Source organism: Balaenoptera acutorostrata, chromosome 7 (assembly GCF_949987535.1).
Source record: "Balaenoptera acutorostrata chromosome 7, mBalAcu1.1, whole genome shotgun sequence".
Lineage (NCBI taxonomy): Eukaryota > Metazoa > Chordata > Mammalia > Artiodactyla > Balaenopteridae > Balaenoptera > Balaenoptera acutorostrata.
Genome location: NC_080070.1, coordinates 25,411,798 through 25,427,345, shown reverse-complemented (window position 1 = coordinate 25,427,345; position 15,548 = coordinate 25,411,798). Strand labels below are relative to the sequence as shown.

Here is a 15,548-nt window from a genome sequence, read left to right as displayed (position 1 = left end):
CCTTCAATTTGTTAATATGGTGTATCATATTGATTGATTTGCCTGTATTGAAGAATCCTTGCATTCCTGGGATAAATCCCACTTGATCATGGTGTATGATACTTTTAATGTGCTACTGGATTCTATATACTAGTATTTTGTTGAGGATTTTTGCATCTATGTTCATCAGTGATATTGGTCTGTAGTTTTCTTTCTTTGTCACATCTTTGTCTGGTTTTGATATCAGGGTGATGGTGGCCTCATAGAATGCATTTGGGAGTGTTCCTCCCTCTGCTGTATTTTGGAAGAGTTTGAGAAGCATAGGTGTTAGCTCTTCTCTAAATGTTTGAACAAATCAACTGGTCAGACCACAACTTTTCAATGTTTAAAACAGAGTAAGCTTCCCTGTAAAAGCAGCACCTTTGTGACATTTTAACTTTAGTATTCCTCTCCTTTTTCCTCTCCCTCTCCTTCAACAGACACCCCAACCTCCTCATAATCCTTCCCAAGGGCAGTCATGTCCTCACGGGCCTCAGAAAACTCTCCTTCCTCCATGCCCTCACCCACGTACCAGTGAACAAAGGCACACTTGCCATACACCAGGTCAAACTTGTGGTCCACGTGAGCTCAGGCCTCAGTGTTGGCTGTGGTGTTCCTCAGCATGCACACAGCTCACTGTACTCTGGCCAGGTCTCCACCAGGTACCATAGTGGAAGGCTGGTAATTAATGCCAACTTTGAAGCCAGTGGGGCACCAGTCCACAAACTGGATGGTACGCTTGGTCTTGATGGTGGCAATGGCAGCACTGACATCTTTGGGAACCATGTCCCACCATGGTACAACAGGCAGCAAGCCATGTATTTACCATGGCGAGGGTCGCATTTCACCATCTGGTTGGCTGGCTGAAGGCAAGCATTGGTGATGTGTGCTACAGAAAGTTGTTCATGGTAGGCTTTCTCAGCAGAGATGACAGGGGCATATGTGGCCAGAGGGAAGTGGATATGGGGATAGGGTACCAGGTTGGTCTGGAATTCTGTCAGATCAACATTCAGAGCTCCACACAATTGGACCTATCAACCTATTCAGGTTAGTATATGTTGGGCGCTCAACATCAAGGTTTCTACGACAGATGATAGATGGCCTCACTGTCCACCATAAAGGCATAATCAGAGTGCTCCAGGGTGGTGTGGGTGGTGAGGATGGAATTGTAGGGCTCAACTACAGCTGTGGAAACCTGAGGGGCTGGGTAAATGGAGAACTCCAGCTTGGACTTCTTGCCATAATTGACAGACAGATGTTCCATCAGCAGGGAGGTGAACCCAGAACCAGTTCCCCCACCAAAGCTGTGGAAAACCAAGAAGCCCTGAAGACTTGTGCACTGGTCAGCCAGTTTCCGAATTGGGTCCAAGACGAGGTCAATGATCTCCTTGCCAATGGTGTAGTGACCTCAGGCATAGTTATTGGCAGCATCTTCCTTGCCTGTGATGAGCTGCTCAGGGTGGAAGAGCTGGCGGTAGGTGCCAATGCAAACTTCATCAATGACCGTGGGTTCCAGGTCTACAAACACTGCCCTGGGCACATGCTTGCCAGCGCCTGTCTCACTGAAGAAGGTGTTAAAGGAGTCATCTCCTCCCCCAACAGTCTTGTCACTTGGCATCTGGCCATTAGGCCAGGTAGCAGTGTTACAGGTAGCAGAGCTCCCAGCAGGGACTGCTGATCTGGACACCAGCCTGGCCAACGTGGATGGAGATGCACTCACGCATAGCTGCTGTTTTGCGGCTGCCAAGCAGATGGCAGAGAGGAGGAGGAGAGGTTGTTGCTTCTTACAGCGCGACCCTTAGGCGGTCGATGTAAGAGAACCTGCCTGACTTTTCAATCACAAATGCTCCCCCACCCTCACGTCACCTATGCACACACACACATACAAACACAGTTGTGTTGATCCAGGCATACCAAAATTCTTTCAGGTCCTTGGATTCACCAAATTCTCTCTCTCACTTACTTTTCAGGTCTTCACCTACGTTTTTTTCTCTCTGCCTATAACATTCTCTCATTTCCCTGGTCTGTCACTTCTAGCAATCCTTCAGATTCCAGGTTAGATGCCATTTCCTCCAGGAAGCCTTCTCGGACTCCTCCTGTTTTTTGTTAAGAATTCTTCCCCTATATTCCCCAGAGCACCCTATACATCTATACTACATTACCCCGCTATCTTGTAATTAGTTACTTTTCTGTATCCCCATTGAACTGGAGGCTCTAAGAGGACAGAGAAGATATCTTTGATGCTCACCACTGTACTCCCAGCTTTCAGGACCAGGCCTGATGGGCATTTGTTAAATGACATACTGAAGAGCCTTCTCTATGTTTCAGAAAACCTTCCCTATAAGTAAGATTTCTTTTAAATCTATGTAAAGTTGACCAGAAAGTCAAAAAAGGGACCTGAATGATTTTCCAATCTGCTTACATATTTTCCAAATGAGAAAAATAAGATGTGCCCTCATTCCATAAATACAGGCAAAAGTTATTCCCTAAGTTAGTTCCGGTTACCATTTAAGGTTTTGTTGGTTTCCCATGGGGACATAACTGCTTTATTCTAATCAGCTACCTTTTTCTGACTGCTTTGTTCACTGACAGTTAGACACAGCCAACCAACTGCGCCTCTGTCAACAGTTAAACTTTCTACAACCTGAAACACCGAGACAAGACAGCAACAAAAGTTCATCTAGACAGCCACATAAGTTCTTCCACAACTCCTAACCCTGATAGAGACAGCCACACTGCCTTACCCCTAATTATTCCTTTTCCTATATTTAACTCTCTTTCTTGCCTTAGGTTTTTAAATTATCTTAGACGTCACTACGTACTGCTTACATACTGCTTACACAGATCATCAATCAGTATCTTTCAAAAAACCAGCCCTCCAAAGGGAAGGCTTTTGATGCCTAGAAATTAACTAATTAATGAATATTTCAGATTATCACGCATAATGGGTGCTCAATAAAATTTAGTTAAACCTCATCAAGGGTTTCTCCTGTGCTATCAATTAATGCCAAACACATTGTATATACTGATAAAAATGTTTAAAAATTATTTTCAAAAGGAATCGATAGTCAATTTTACATTAGGTTGGGTGGCAGTCAGTTGACATGACATAATATTAATTCTAACTCTTCAGTGCTAGACAAAGATAAACTTTCCTTTTCTCCCTTAATATACTGATATGTTGATCAATGACCCTTTTAAGTTGCGGCAATAATGATTTTTAAATAGTATACTGCATGCTTTATTGTTGACTCACACATGAGCTCAGTTTCTTTAGGACGACTGTTTAACCACAATATCATCCCAACACTGCAAGCAAATCTGTAACTCGTGTCATACCTCCTGAGTTCCAAGACCAGTACGAAGGGAATTTCGTACTGATCATCCTTAACATAAGAAAACTTAGGAAAATTGAAATTGTTATCTTAAAACCACCACCTACAAAGGTTGGTAAAAAAAAAAAAAAATACTAGATTAATTATGGAACACTGCCACATACTACAATAAATTTATAAGTAGAATAAAATTATTTTAGTGCCCAATTGGTGAATCTTTCGTTTAGTCTTACACACATTTACTGAACACCTATTAAATACCAGGTACAATGTTATTCACTGAAGACATGAAAAGTGAAGGATATGATCTGCGCCCTTGAGAAATTCCCTAATATAAATGGTTGCTCTCCTAGGAACACAGCCCCAGATGAGATGCTTTGAAGATGAATGTAAGAACAACAAATAAAACAAATCTACATTTTTCTTATTCATCCCCAAAATATGCAGTCTGATTTAAAACTTCCTACAGTTGCTATGTATCAACCAAAAAAAAAAAAAACCCCAAAAAATCCATCACATAATATGGCACTCTCTTATGTATCTCTGATAAATCACATTTCCAGGACAGAGGCATTGCCATCCAGTCATAGCTTACACTAACTCCAAGAAATGTTGCTTTAAGCGATAAAAAACAAACAAAAACTCTTCTAAGAAACTAAATGACCAAACTTAAATTTAGTTAATGACAATAGCAAACATCACACAAAGCCAATTCTCATTTTTCACTGCAATTTATTCCTCCCTAAGATTCAAAAAAGATGCTGCTACTTGCAAATAGTAGTAATGTATTCTATAGGAAGAATCTTTTTTCTACAATACAGTTGACCCTTGAACAAACACAGGGGTTAGGGATGCCAACACTCTGCACAGTCAAAAATCTGCATATAACCTACAGTCCTCCTTATACTCCCTTCCTCCATATCCTCAATTCTGCATCCTTGGATTCAATCAACCAAGGATCGTCTGATACTGTAATATTTACTATTGAAAAAATCCGCAAAAAATAGACCTGCGCAGTTCATACCCATGGTGAATGTTCAAGAATCAACAGTATAATATTGTAAAAAGAGATCATATATATTTCAAGAATTCAAAAAAAGATGTCAACTTCATATTAAAGACCAGTTATGAATACTGGACAATTTCCCATTTTTCTGCTTCTAACCTGAGGGCATTCCACAGCTCCTTTGCCTCTACCAGAAGACTAAGAGACTAAGAAAGAATATTAAGCTCAATTAATCAATTATTTATAAATACCTCATGGAAGTACACCTCTTTTTTTTTTTTTTTTTTTAATGATATTCTTGTCTGCTTACATTCTTTTTATGTATGTATGTATGTATGTATGGCTGTGTTGGGTCTTCGTTTCTGTGCGAGGGCTTTCTCTAGTTGTGGCAAGCGGGGGCCACTCTTCATCGCGGGGAAGTACACCTCTTTTGTTATTTAAAATTTTGTTTCCGTTTGGGGAGAGAGATTGGGAAAAGAAGGAAGCTAAAATAAAAGTTAATAGAGGGAGGGTTGGATTGGGAGTTTGGGACTAGCAAATACAAACTAATACACAGAGGACAGATAAACAACAAGATCCTATTGTATAGCACAGGGAACTATATTCAGTATCTAGTAATAAATTAAAATGGAAAAGAATATGAAAAAGAATGAATATATACATATATATATAAAACTGAATCACTTTGCTGTACACTGGAAACTAACACAACATTGTAAATCAACTATTTCTTTAAAAAAGTTAATAGATACGAGGGAAATTTGAAGACAAAAAGTCACAGACATGATCCTGGAAGGACTGACACAACTAAGGAAAGGCTCGAGCATAGGGCAGGGCACAGTCAAGGTAGTACCTGAAGCCAGGATTCAAAACAAACAGCATGTCTCAAGTCAACCAACCATCAGGGATTTCAGAGTAGAAAATGTGCAGGTAGGGGCAAAACTGGCAGCGTTCTAAAAAAAATGAGGTATCTATCTATGGACAGATGTCAATCAACAGTGGAAAGTACTGTTAAAAAACCAAAGATACGTAACTATGCATAGTCAGCTACTCCTTGTATTAGGAAGAAAGTGAGGGATATATGCTCATATGTGTGTAGAAGGTCTCTAGAAGAAGACACAAACCATGTAGCTGTGCTGTCTGAACAAAGACATTTATTTTTGTATTTCTGTATACCCTTTTATACCTCTTTATTATTTTTTTAAACCACTTATTCCAAAAAGAAAAGTCTACTCAGATTATAAGTTAAGCAGATAGAAATAAAGAGAGATTGGAGGTTAAGAAGTATTTGTAATTTAAAGCCAGGAAAACAGTCCAAAGCAAAAGCTGAAGTGTGAAGCAAAGAAAATGAGTCAAAACTGGCCAAGCAGTCAGTACAGCACACATGGGGTTGATAGACCTAAAAAATGAGTCAACTCCTTCCTCAGCCTTTCATGAACTTCCAGCTTGGGTAGGAATTAATACCAGGCCAAAGAGAGCACAGTTTAGGCAGGAGACCATGAATCCCTTACGCAAAGCTGATACCGGAGCTGAAGACAACTATCTTGAGCTTGAAGACAAAGGCAGATATCCTAACACACTACTACTGCCCAACCTGGTTTAGCCTCTGAAGGTTAACAAGAGCAAAAGCATAGACTTCAAAGTTCTATCTTCAAGTACCTGTCAGATACAAAACACCACCAAGATAGTTCTTTAAATGCAATGTGTGTGACCCAGCTGTAATGGAAAGAGCCTAGAAAGAGATGAGTCATTGAGGGGCTGCTTGGGAGTAGACTGAGACCGGGAGAAACTTACACGAGTTTCAGGATGAGAAGGGATCTTAGACCCTAAGTCATGAGGCCCAAACTTCCAGCTCATCCTCTCAAGGTTTCAGTCAGCCAAGGCTTAAATACCTCAGTGCTAAAGAAGAGCTACCTTAGGAGACTTGAGATTATCCAGAAACGTAAGAGATTACTATCCTGAGGAAATCAGAATTACTTAGCTATGAGATACACTAATGAAGTAAAAGAATTCCTTTTTTAATCCAAAATTAGTTTCTTTGTACCATTCAGCATATTTCTAAATCATCTCTAATTTAAATGATTGGGTACTTAGAGAATTTAAATTATAGTATTTTCAAAATTTGCTTGGGGAAAAAAAAAAACTCAGAAGGCAAATTTACCAGGGACATTTAAGAAAGAACATATTACCCGTTTCACAGTCCCTTTTCTTCAAATTTGTAAAGAAACAGTAAACACAGAAAACAGATACAACCACAGTGCAATGAAAAAACACATAATTTCCTTTTTAAATATTCACCTTCCAAAGTTAAAAAAAAAAAACATAGATTTTGGGTACAGGAGCTTGTTGAAAAGGTATTTTTTACAAGACAAAGCACAAATAAATGAAACAATTCTAACTTCTTAATCAAATAACACTATAATAAACTGAAGCAGTATAAAATAACTTCGTTAATCCCAAATTATGAATTTTTAAAAAAGAAACCTATAGCAAGGAATATGACTAAGTGTGAAGCCATTACCTTCATTTCCATGATATGAGAAAGAACAAAAAGAATTATCTCTATACTAAAAGTAGCTAACAGAAACTCTAACTACAAATAAAAACTAACCATTCTTCTGTTATGCCAGAAACGTATTTAAATACTGCCTCTAATTAGAAAAATTTTAATTGTATTTACCACAGGAGAATTTGACGTATTATTTATTTCTGTTAACCAAGGGCAATTATCAAAAGTAAAAAACAACAACAAAAAACACAGTAAAATACGTTACACCACCATCCAACATTGAGCATAGGCATATGGTATACACGAAATACTTACTGATTTAAATATACATAAAAGCAATGCCATAAGGACTACAGATGAAAAGTGTAAGAAATGAATCTTAGACTCAGAAATTAACTTTATTTTAGATTAAAGAACAATCTATTTCTTAGAATCCTAAAGTAAATCAAATAGATACTACTTCCCTTTAAAATGATTTTAAAACAAGCACCTCAAAAAATTTCTCAATACAAAACAAATGGTTTCATATAAATTATCTTTTTCTTTGAATCTCAGAAATTTTTCATTACAATATAATAAGCTTTAAAATAATAAGAAAAGATACTCTAACCCTTTAAATGCCCACCACTTAGGTGTCCATCAGTCATGTATGTTTGCTTGTTCATATTTGATTTGATAGCCTGCAATGTCAGAGAAGCCAAATCCACAAGAGGTGGACAAGTGGATCATAAGAATCACAGCAACCTAAGACTTTACAAAACACTGGAGTTCTAACAGTTCTCAACCATTTATACTTATTGAGCAACACCTACTTTAGAGCACTGGATTGTAACTGCACAAATATACTTATTATATATCCATTATTATAGTAATCTAATGGAAAGAAAAGCTGAACAAATATATCTAAATATCAGGGCTGGAATAATCTTTTTTCTATCTGTGCTCTACTAAAGATATTGAAACTCCAGGGTTAGGTAGGAGATGGTGAGTCACATAAACAGAGATGATAAAGTAATTAATCTAGAACAAGGGACATCTCAGACATTCTGAGTAAATAATCTACTCTGTCAAAGCTCATAAAGACCCTGTATAGTCTACTACCATCCTTTGAGAGTTTATAAAGAACATGCCAAAAAATAACAATGAATCTTTGCCAGCAAATATACCACATATTTCTTTAAGCCATACTACTTTTTAAATTAGTATATAATATATAGTACTGAAAAGGAATCTCTAATCAAGTCAATATTTACTCATCCACTTTTTAAAAATGACAAAAGTATTCTGTAAAGAAAACCAATGTATACATTTTATTTTTAAAAAATTATTTCTAAGGATTTCTAGGTAGTTTTTAGCTACTATGTGAAGATTGAAAATACATCCTAAAACATTCATACCTGATCGAAAGCACTCAATTATTTGCTGAATACCAGATTTGGATGTCTGTAGTGGTTGCTGTAACAAAGGAGCATCTCCAGGTTCCAGGATATAAACTACATGGAAGACAAACACCCAACCCAATCCCCACAAAAAAAGGGTTATTTATTTAAATCATTTACTATTGAAGTAAAACAATGGTTTGCTATAATCACGTTAATGACAATCACACTTTTTTGTATATATTCCACCATTATCTTTGTAAGGCAAAATGAAATAATGGGAAAAATGTAACTAAAATTTTTCTCAATTCAAGGCGAAATTAAGGCTACTGAGACTATGCATTAAGTTCAAATGCAAAGATCTTACTATTTTGGTGTTAGTTAGTACATATTAGTCATGTTTGCCTTTTTATTCCCCTTGAAGAGGAACCACTAAATTTAACCAAAATTCTAGGGCAATGATAACCTAGCCACACCTCATAAACCATTCCAAAACTCTCCAGACAATCTAGTACAGCTCTCTGGGCAATTAAGAGAGCAAAACTCAAAAACCACTGCCTAAGGAAAGAACTGGTCAAGTGCACAACGATAGATGTACAAGAAAGTTCACTGCAGCACTCTGCAGTACTGTAAATAATTGAGAAAAATTTCAAACAACTTAGAAGTCTCTCAAAAGGAACCAGACTAAATAAACTATGAAATATCCATACAACAGAATCTCTCACGGCTCTTGCACAGCATGAGCTAGGTCTACATGTACTGACAACAAAGGATGTCAATACTACATTGTTAAGCAACAAAAACAGGTTATAGAATATGACCTCAATTATATTAACATATATTTCAGTAGCCACAGAAAGAAATAAACTTAACGTATATGAGCGTCTATGTATAAATGCTAATATAAACACAGAAAGTCTGATGGGATACCAACAAAATTTAACAATGGTTCTTTCTGTCAGGGTGGGTTTATAGGGGTGATTTTCACTTTCTGCCTCACATTTCACTAGCCTGGACTTTTGGAAGTGTGCACTTTAGAAAGTATGCATTTTTATAATAAGTAAAAATAATAATCCCATTGTAAAAGTAAAAATTTTCATATACAGAGGTCTATATCATCCCTGTTTTCCAAAATTCCCAGAGTAGCAGTATAAATATATAATATAAATAAAATTATGGTAATAAGAAATAAGGTAACTGAAAAGGAAAACTGAAGTTTCCCATCAGATATCAAATAAAGAGATAGTTGTGGTGGAGAAAAACCGGCCATTTTAATTACCTCTTTTTTTTTCAATATGTTATAATGTTTTACCGTCTTAACCCAGATGATATTTTACCATCATCTGCTCGGTGTGAGAAGATAAGGAGGGTTACTTCAGTAATGTGTGCTGCTACTGCTTCAGGGCCCAGGCTTGGACAGCATTTAGCTGTCTGATAAAGCCTGCTAGGCTATGTGTAGAGACACAGCCTTAGATTCTCTTTCTGGCTTCAACTCTTAAGTTCAGTGTACACAAATGGGAGGAACTATGTCTCAGGACCAAATCATTCCATTAAGCAAAATTTTCCCAATTTTACGAGAAACTTTGAGATATTTTTAAGAACATACACACAAATACAACTCATTTTGGGAATATCTGACATTGGCACTAACAGCAGTGGTTAAGAACAGAAGACTCCAGACCTGGACAGACTGCGCTGAAATTCTTTTTCTACCAATAACTAGTTTCCACTAGGGCAAATTACACTCTCTGATTTCTCTGTTCTCATCTCTAAAATGCAGATAATAAAAGTACCCAAATCATAGGGTTGTGTGAGGATTAAATTAGCTAATGCAGGTACCTGGTTAAATCAGAGCCTGGAACATAGTAAAGGCTCAATAAATGTTCTAGCATCATCATCATCTACAAATCAACTGCTTTCCTGACACCAAAAACTGAAAAGTCTTTTCCAAAATCTAAGAGAAGTAGAATGCAACCCCTTAGAGAAACAACAGTAGAAGTTTGTAAATAGATTGATGATATCATTTATTTAGGTTAGATGTTCTTTCCAGTATTTGTACACTGTAAGAACCAATAACTGATTACAAAAAATAACAATTACAGAAGACAGGGCAGAAGTTATACAATTTTAAAGAACTAAAAAGCTCGAAGGCCTAGCTCTCTAAGTGACAAGAATTCTAGAAAGGAAGAATGAAGAAAAGAGTAATGAATAAGGGAGAAATATGGGGGAAAAAAATGGAAACTTCTCCTTAGAGCCCCCTTTCCTCATTTAGGTACGTGCTCCAGAAAACTTCCTCTAATACACTAACTTCCACTTCCACATAACAACATCTGATTTTAAAGCTAGAGCAAAATTTTGTTACCCATAACCATCACTGGTACCACCAGAATACATACACATCCTGAGACACCATTCAAAATAACCCCAGGGTTAGTTCAGTTATCAGTGGACACATTCATTTGGTATACACATCTGTGTAGGTCCCCCTGTAAGAAACTTTTCTTTCTTCATGAAAACAGTCTCAATCCTAAAAAAACTTTATATGTTAGTATTTTATAAAATTTCCTCTTACATATCCTAACATCCCTCCCAAGATCAGGTTACATGACCATTCAGGAAAAAAAGAGCATCTCTCTCCAGCCAAAAAACACAAACGCTCAGAAGTTAACACCTTTCTTTACATCCTTCCAAGAACACACTTCCCAGAATAAAACACCTACTTTTTTTAGAGTCTCTCCTACCTTAAAACAAGCCCCTTAAAATATCCTTCTACCTATGATGTCTGAGATTTGCTTTCAAACAGTAGAGAGTAGGGGAGCAGGTGGAGGATGGAGAAGGGAATTGTGGGGAGGGGAGAATACAGATCAAAAGAGCTTGTCCACATATTGAAACTGATGGAGTTGTGCGATGGCTATATCAGGTTCCTTATACCATTCTCTCTACTTCTGAACATTTGAAAATTTCTCTAACAAAAAACTTTCTTAAAACATGACTAAGAATATATTTTACATACACTGATAGACTTATAACACCACCCCTCACTACAAACTGATCCATCCTATCAAGACCTGCTCAGGAACACACTGCTCTCATTCAGAACTCACCTATCGTCCATAATCCAAAGGAGGCCAGACCTCTTGGGACAGCCCATTAAAAGAACTTCTCAAACATCATGTCATCGTCTTTCCTCCATCTGAGGGCATCCATCCTCTTTTAAAACTACCATAACATATTCCTCTCAATAATGGAAACATCCTCCCACTTGGCCCATACCTTCCTCTGAAATAATGACAATTAACTACCCCGTAAGTTAAACTTTCGGCTTTCCACTGAACTAAATCTTCAGAAAGTGTTTACTTCTAACTAAGGAAGCGAAGAAACACCAACCACTTTTGACCTGACAGTCTGAAAAATGAATTGCATGGGAAGAGTTCCTAGCAAAATAAAGTTGAAATTTTTCAATTAATGCAACTTATCTGAATTTGTGTTAATGAGGGAGAAAAAGCAGCAGAAAAGTTCCAACACATATTTAAAAGTTCAACTCTGGAAAACCTCTTTAAAAAGACATTAAAGTATCTAGAAAACTTTAATTACCAGAATACACTAAATAAGGTATGGTCACAAATTATCATACTTGTTTACTTATGTCTATCTCTTCCCACTCAAACGTTCCATGAGGGAGTGAGCTTATCTGTTTTGTTCACCACTTATATCCCCATTGCCTTGAATAGTGCCTAGCACCTAACTGGTGCTCAATAAAGATTTGTCAAAGAAATAAAGAAATGGTGACCAAATAAATTTCTTCCTAAATAAGAAGTTTTAATATAATGATTTAATTAACTAATGCAACTCAAATGACTTCTCAGGAAAAAAAATGGAATAAAAAGACAGTGGAACACAAGTATAAGAAGTCATTCACAGCTTTCTACTTCAAAACTAGCAAAATCCATTCAACATTTGGCAAAACGTTAAGTGATATATCATCACTTCAAATACATAAAATATGCAGCAGAAAGGATGGTGAAAGGTAGGCAGATCAGGGAACAGTAGAATAAACACTGGATTCCACCCTGGGATTGCCTGTTTTACTAGCAGATGTATTATTTTCAGCAAATCAGTGGGGATAGGGTCATAGTACAAATTTTATTCTCATGTGTACCAAAGTGTTCCAAAAATAGTTTTTCCCCTTTTACCACTGCCATTTTTTCCCATTATACAAAAAAAGTACTCTACTTCACATGAACTCTACTGTGACAAAACCAAGTACATTAGTGCAGTTAAAATACTCCAACAAAAAAACAAGCAAAAGTATTAAAAAGTCCTAATAACTTTTAGGTCAAAAATAATGATACATAACTGCCTTTGAACTGTAACAGAAGACCCCTTAGTTGGTTTAGTGACAGTGTGTATTCAAGGATTCCCTTTTTAAGCTGTACCTCTAAATGTCTGTGACAAAGCACATCATACTTCTAATAAGCAGAGAAACTATTAAGAATTTATGTATCACATTTATTAAAGTGTTGTAATACTCTTCATGAGACTCCAAAAAGCAACTTCTTCATTTCATAAATTCAACTCAGAAGAGTTCCACTGAACAAACTATCCTAAAAATATTTATGTATTCTACCTAAATATTCAGATTTTGCAACAATGTGTTCTGTCCCAGAAATTTCTTTAAGAGGTTCCCCTTAACAAAACCTGATTCTTCCAACAAGTTGACTTCAGCAAACTTTTCTTAGCCCAAACTAAACTCATTTTTAGGTTTAAGCATTATTCTGTCTTTAAGCACTATCAAAGCATGAGAAACTTTTAGTTTTTAAAAGTTTACATGAAACAGCTTCCTCGAAGATAAATGCCAGTATTCTACTACCCATTTTTTCCTTTCTCTTCAGTGTTAAACATTCACAGAGCATGAGGGTATACTACTAACTGCAGGCTGCCGTGAAAGAGAAGGAAAGGGGATTGAGTAATTGATCTTGTGGAAAAGATTTAAGGTGACACTTGCAGTACTTTTTTTAAGGGATCAAGCAGGGGAGACCTCTTGTTTGTACAAGTTTTTAGCTTCATAACTGGTTTTATGCTGGGGGAAATTATAGCCTGCTTAGTTAGGAATGTCTTCTTGGGCAGGAGGTAAGGAGAACTAGAAGAAAACAGAAGGCAGAGTGGCTCTGGTGGAGGGCAAAGTAACTGAAGAAAGACGTATACCTGGTTCACAGCATCCGTGATGATGGTGGTCAGTCTGACAGTATTTGTCCCTTAAAGGCATTTTCAGTGGGCGCGACCTACTTTCCTTTCACTGTAAGAAGCTCTTCATTGCGGCTTGGCTGTTGAAAGAAGCACAAACCCGTCACTCAGCCTGAACTTCCTGGGGGGGTTCTGGCTGCATTTTCCAGAAACGTGCCCCTCACCCGCCCTCCGCTTGCCCTCCGCTTTCCCTCCACAGCCCTGCACCTTCCTCTCGAACTAAGAAAGAAAAACACACGAAGGCTTCTTCAGCCCGAACTCCCGCACAGGTTCATCGCCCTACCCGGAAACGCAGCCCCGGGCGCGCAGAGCGAGGGCCTGGCCGGCTGCGCGGGCGGTGGCGGTGGCGGCGGCCTCGCCTTCCCGGGCGGGCGCGCGCGGAGACGGAGGCGCGGAGCGCAGCGGGCACGGCCGGCGCCGGGGCCCGCGGGGCGGGGGGCGCGGCGGCCGGGTGGCCGAGGTGTAGCTCCCGCCGGCGACCGGCCCACGTCGCGCCCTCCCGCGACGCACGTGCGCCAGGGTCTCCCCGGCTGAGCCCCCGTCCCCCCAACCAAGTGCGCCCAACTTACTGAACTCCTAGGGCGGGCCGACGGGCGGGCGGAAGGAAGGAAGGCAGGCCGGGCGGCCGCGGGGACAGCCTGGCGTGGGAGGCGGCTTCGGGCCCCACCTGGCGCAGCCTCGGCTGACCGCGCGAAGGGACCGGGGTTCGGGCCCGACGCGCTCCCAAAGATTCCCCGCCGGCGCTGACGCGGAAGCGCCGCAGCTCACCACGTCCCTCCGCGGCCCGAGGCGACGGCTGCGGCGGCGGCTCACGGCGTCCCTCCGCGCTGTGGAGCTGGGCGTGCGGGCGGGCGGACGGCGCGCGGGCGCAGGCAGTTGACAGCAGGAACCGCCCCGCAGCCGCTGTCGCCGCCACCGAAGGAGCCGGAACCGGAGCGGGCAGGACCCGAGGCGCCCCTTGCCAGGGCAACGGCTGCCGCCGGAGCCCGGCTCCCCCCAGCGCCGCTCCACCTGCGACGGTCCCTCAGGCTTTTGGAGAGGGGCGGGGAAGGATGGGGGTTTCCCCCCGCCTTGGGCTCTTTTTGGTAATAGTTGTTGTTTCAGGAAACTTTATTAAGTCAGTCTCTCTCTTTCTCTGTCTCCCCCTCCACGAAGAGTCTGAGCTGCCGCCGCGGAGCGGGTAGGAAGGGGGAAGCAGAGACTCGCCGGCTGCGACAGGGAGCGACTGACTGACCCCGGACGGAGATGGGGCGAGGGCAGGAAGTGACAAGCTCTCGGAGTGGGTGGGGGGAGTGTGGCCGGCACGCCCGGGAGCGCCGCGCGCATGCGCCCAGCCCGGCGCCCCCGACGGTGGGGAGGCGACGCTCTGCGGCCGGGAGCGGGGAGGGAGCCGGGGCGGGTGGCGCGGGACCGCGGCCCGGGTCTCGAAGCGGCCGTACTCCCGCATGTCCCCGGCGGACGGGGAGCCGAAGTCCTGGGCTTCGCGGGCCTAGAGGTGTGAGGCCCCTGGTGCGGTGATTGCGCCCGGGAGACGGGCTGCTGGGCAACCAAACTGTTGCTATCGCTTTTCTTCTTTCGGTGGAACCGAAACGGGAGGCTTGGAAAAGCAAGGGAGGGAACTGTAGGAAGAGGTTTGGCAAATGCATAAGCCGTAAATCGTTGTGAATCCGAAAAAGTTGTCAGCGCATTTATAAATGGTACAAGTGGAACTTTTTTTTTTTTTTAAACCCAACAATTTCCGAAGTGTGTCTCTCAGAACTTCGGGGTTTTATCAGGTCCTTGGGAGGAAAACAATCTAGTTGGTGGAAGATCGGTATTGATTGCAGCTGCGCTCCGCTTCTGGCACCTGAAAGTGAAGTTGGGTCACGTGGGCTGTACGCACTTTTTCTCATCGGCGCTCTCTTCCAGCTTGGAAAATCCCCCAAGATCGCAGTGGTCCGTCAAATTCAGCAAACCCGTGTGCCGCTGCTCAGGGGCAGGAGAGACACCTCCCCCGCCTTCTCCCCGACTCCTAGGAAAGAATTCTTGTTCCAGAAGCAAATATGAAAATTTTAAGA

At 40.7% G+C, this 15,548-nt stretch overlaps 1 protein-coding gene and 1 pseudogene across 3 annotated transcripts in view; both read right to left on the bottom strand.

Annotated features, from left to right (window-relative positions):
* ZNF800 (zinc finger protein 800) overlaps positions 1-14,730 on the bottom strand; it is a 50,852-nt gene extending 36,122 nt beyond the window's left edge. For all 3 annotated transcript variants that reach the window (XM_057549637.1, XM_057549639.1, XM_057549640.1), the window contains exons 1-3: positions 14,061-14,730; positions 13,453-13,571; positions 8,266-8,361 (exon numbers count right to left, since the gene is read on the bottom strand). In XM_057549637.1, the coding sequence (XP_057405620.1) occupies positions 8,266-8,361; positions 13,453-13,513 (157 nt within the window). In that variant the 5' untranslated portion in view covers positions 13,514-13,571; positions 14,061-14,730. The remainder of the gene's footprint in view (positions 1-8,265; positions 8,362-13,452; positions 13,572-14,060) is intronic.
* LOC103007549 (tubulin alpha-1A chain-like) lies at positions 418-1,742 on the bottom strand (annotated as a pseudogene).
* Positions 14,731-15,548: the final 818 nt, after the last annotated feature.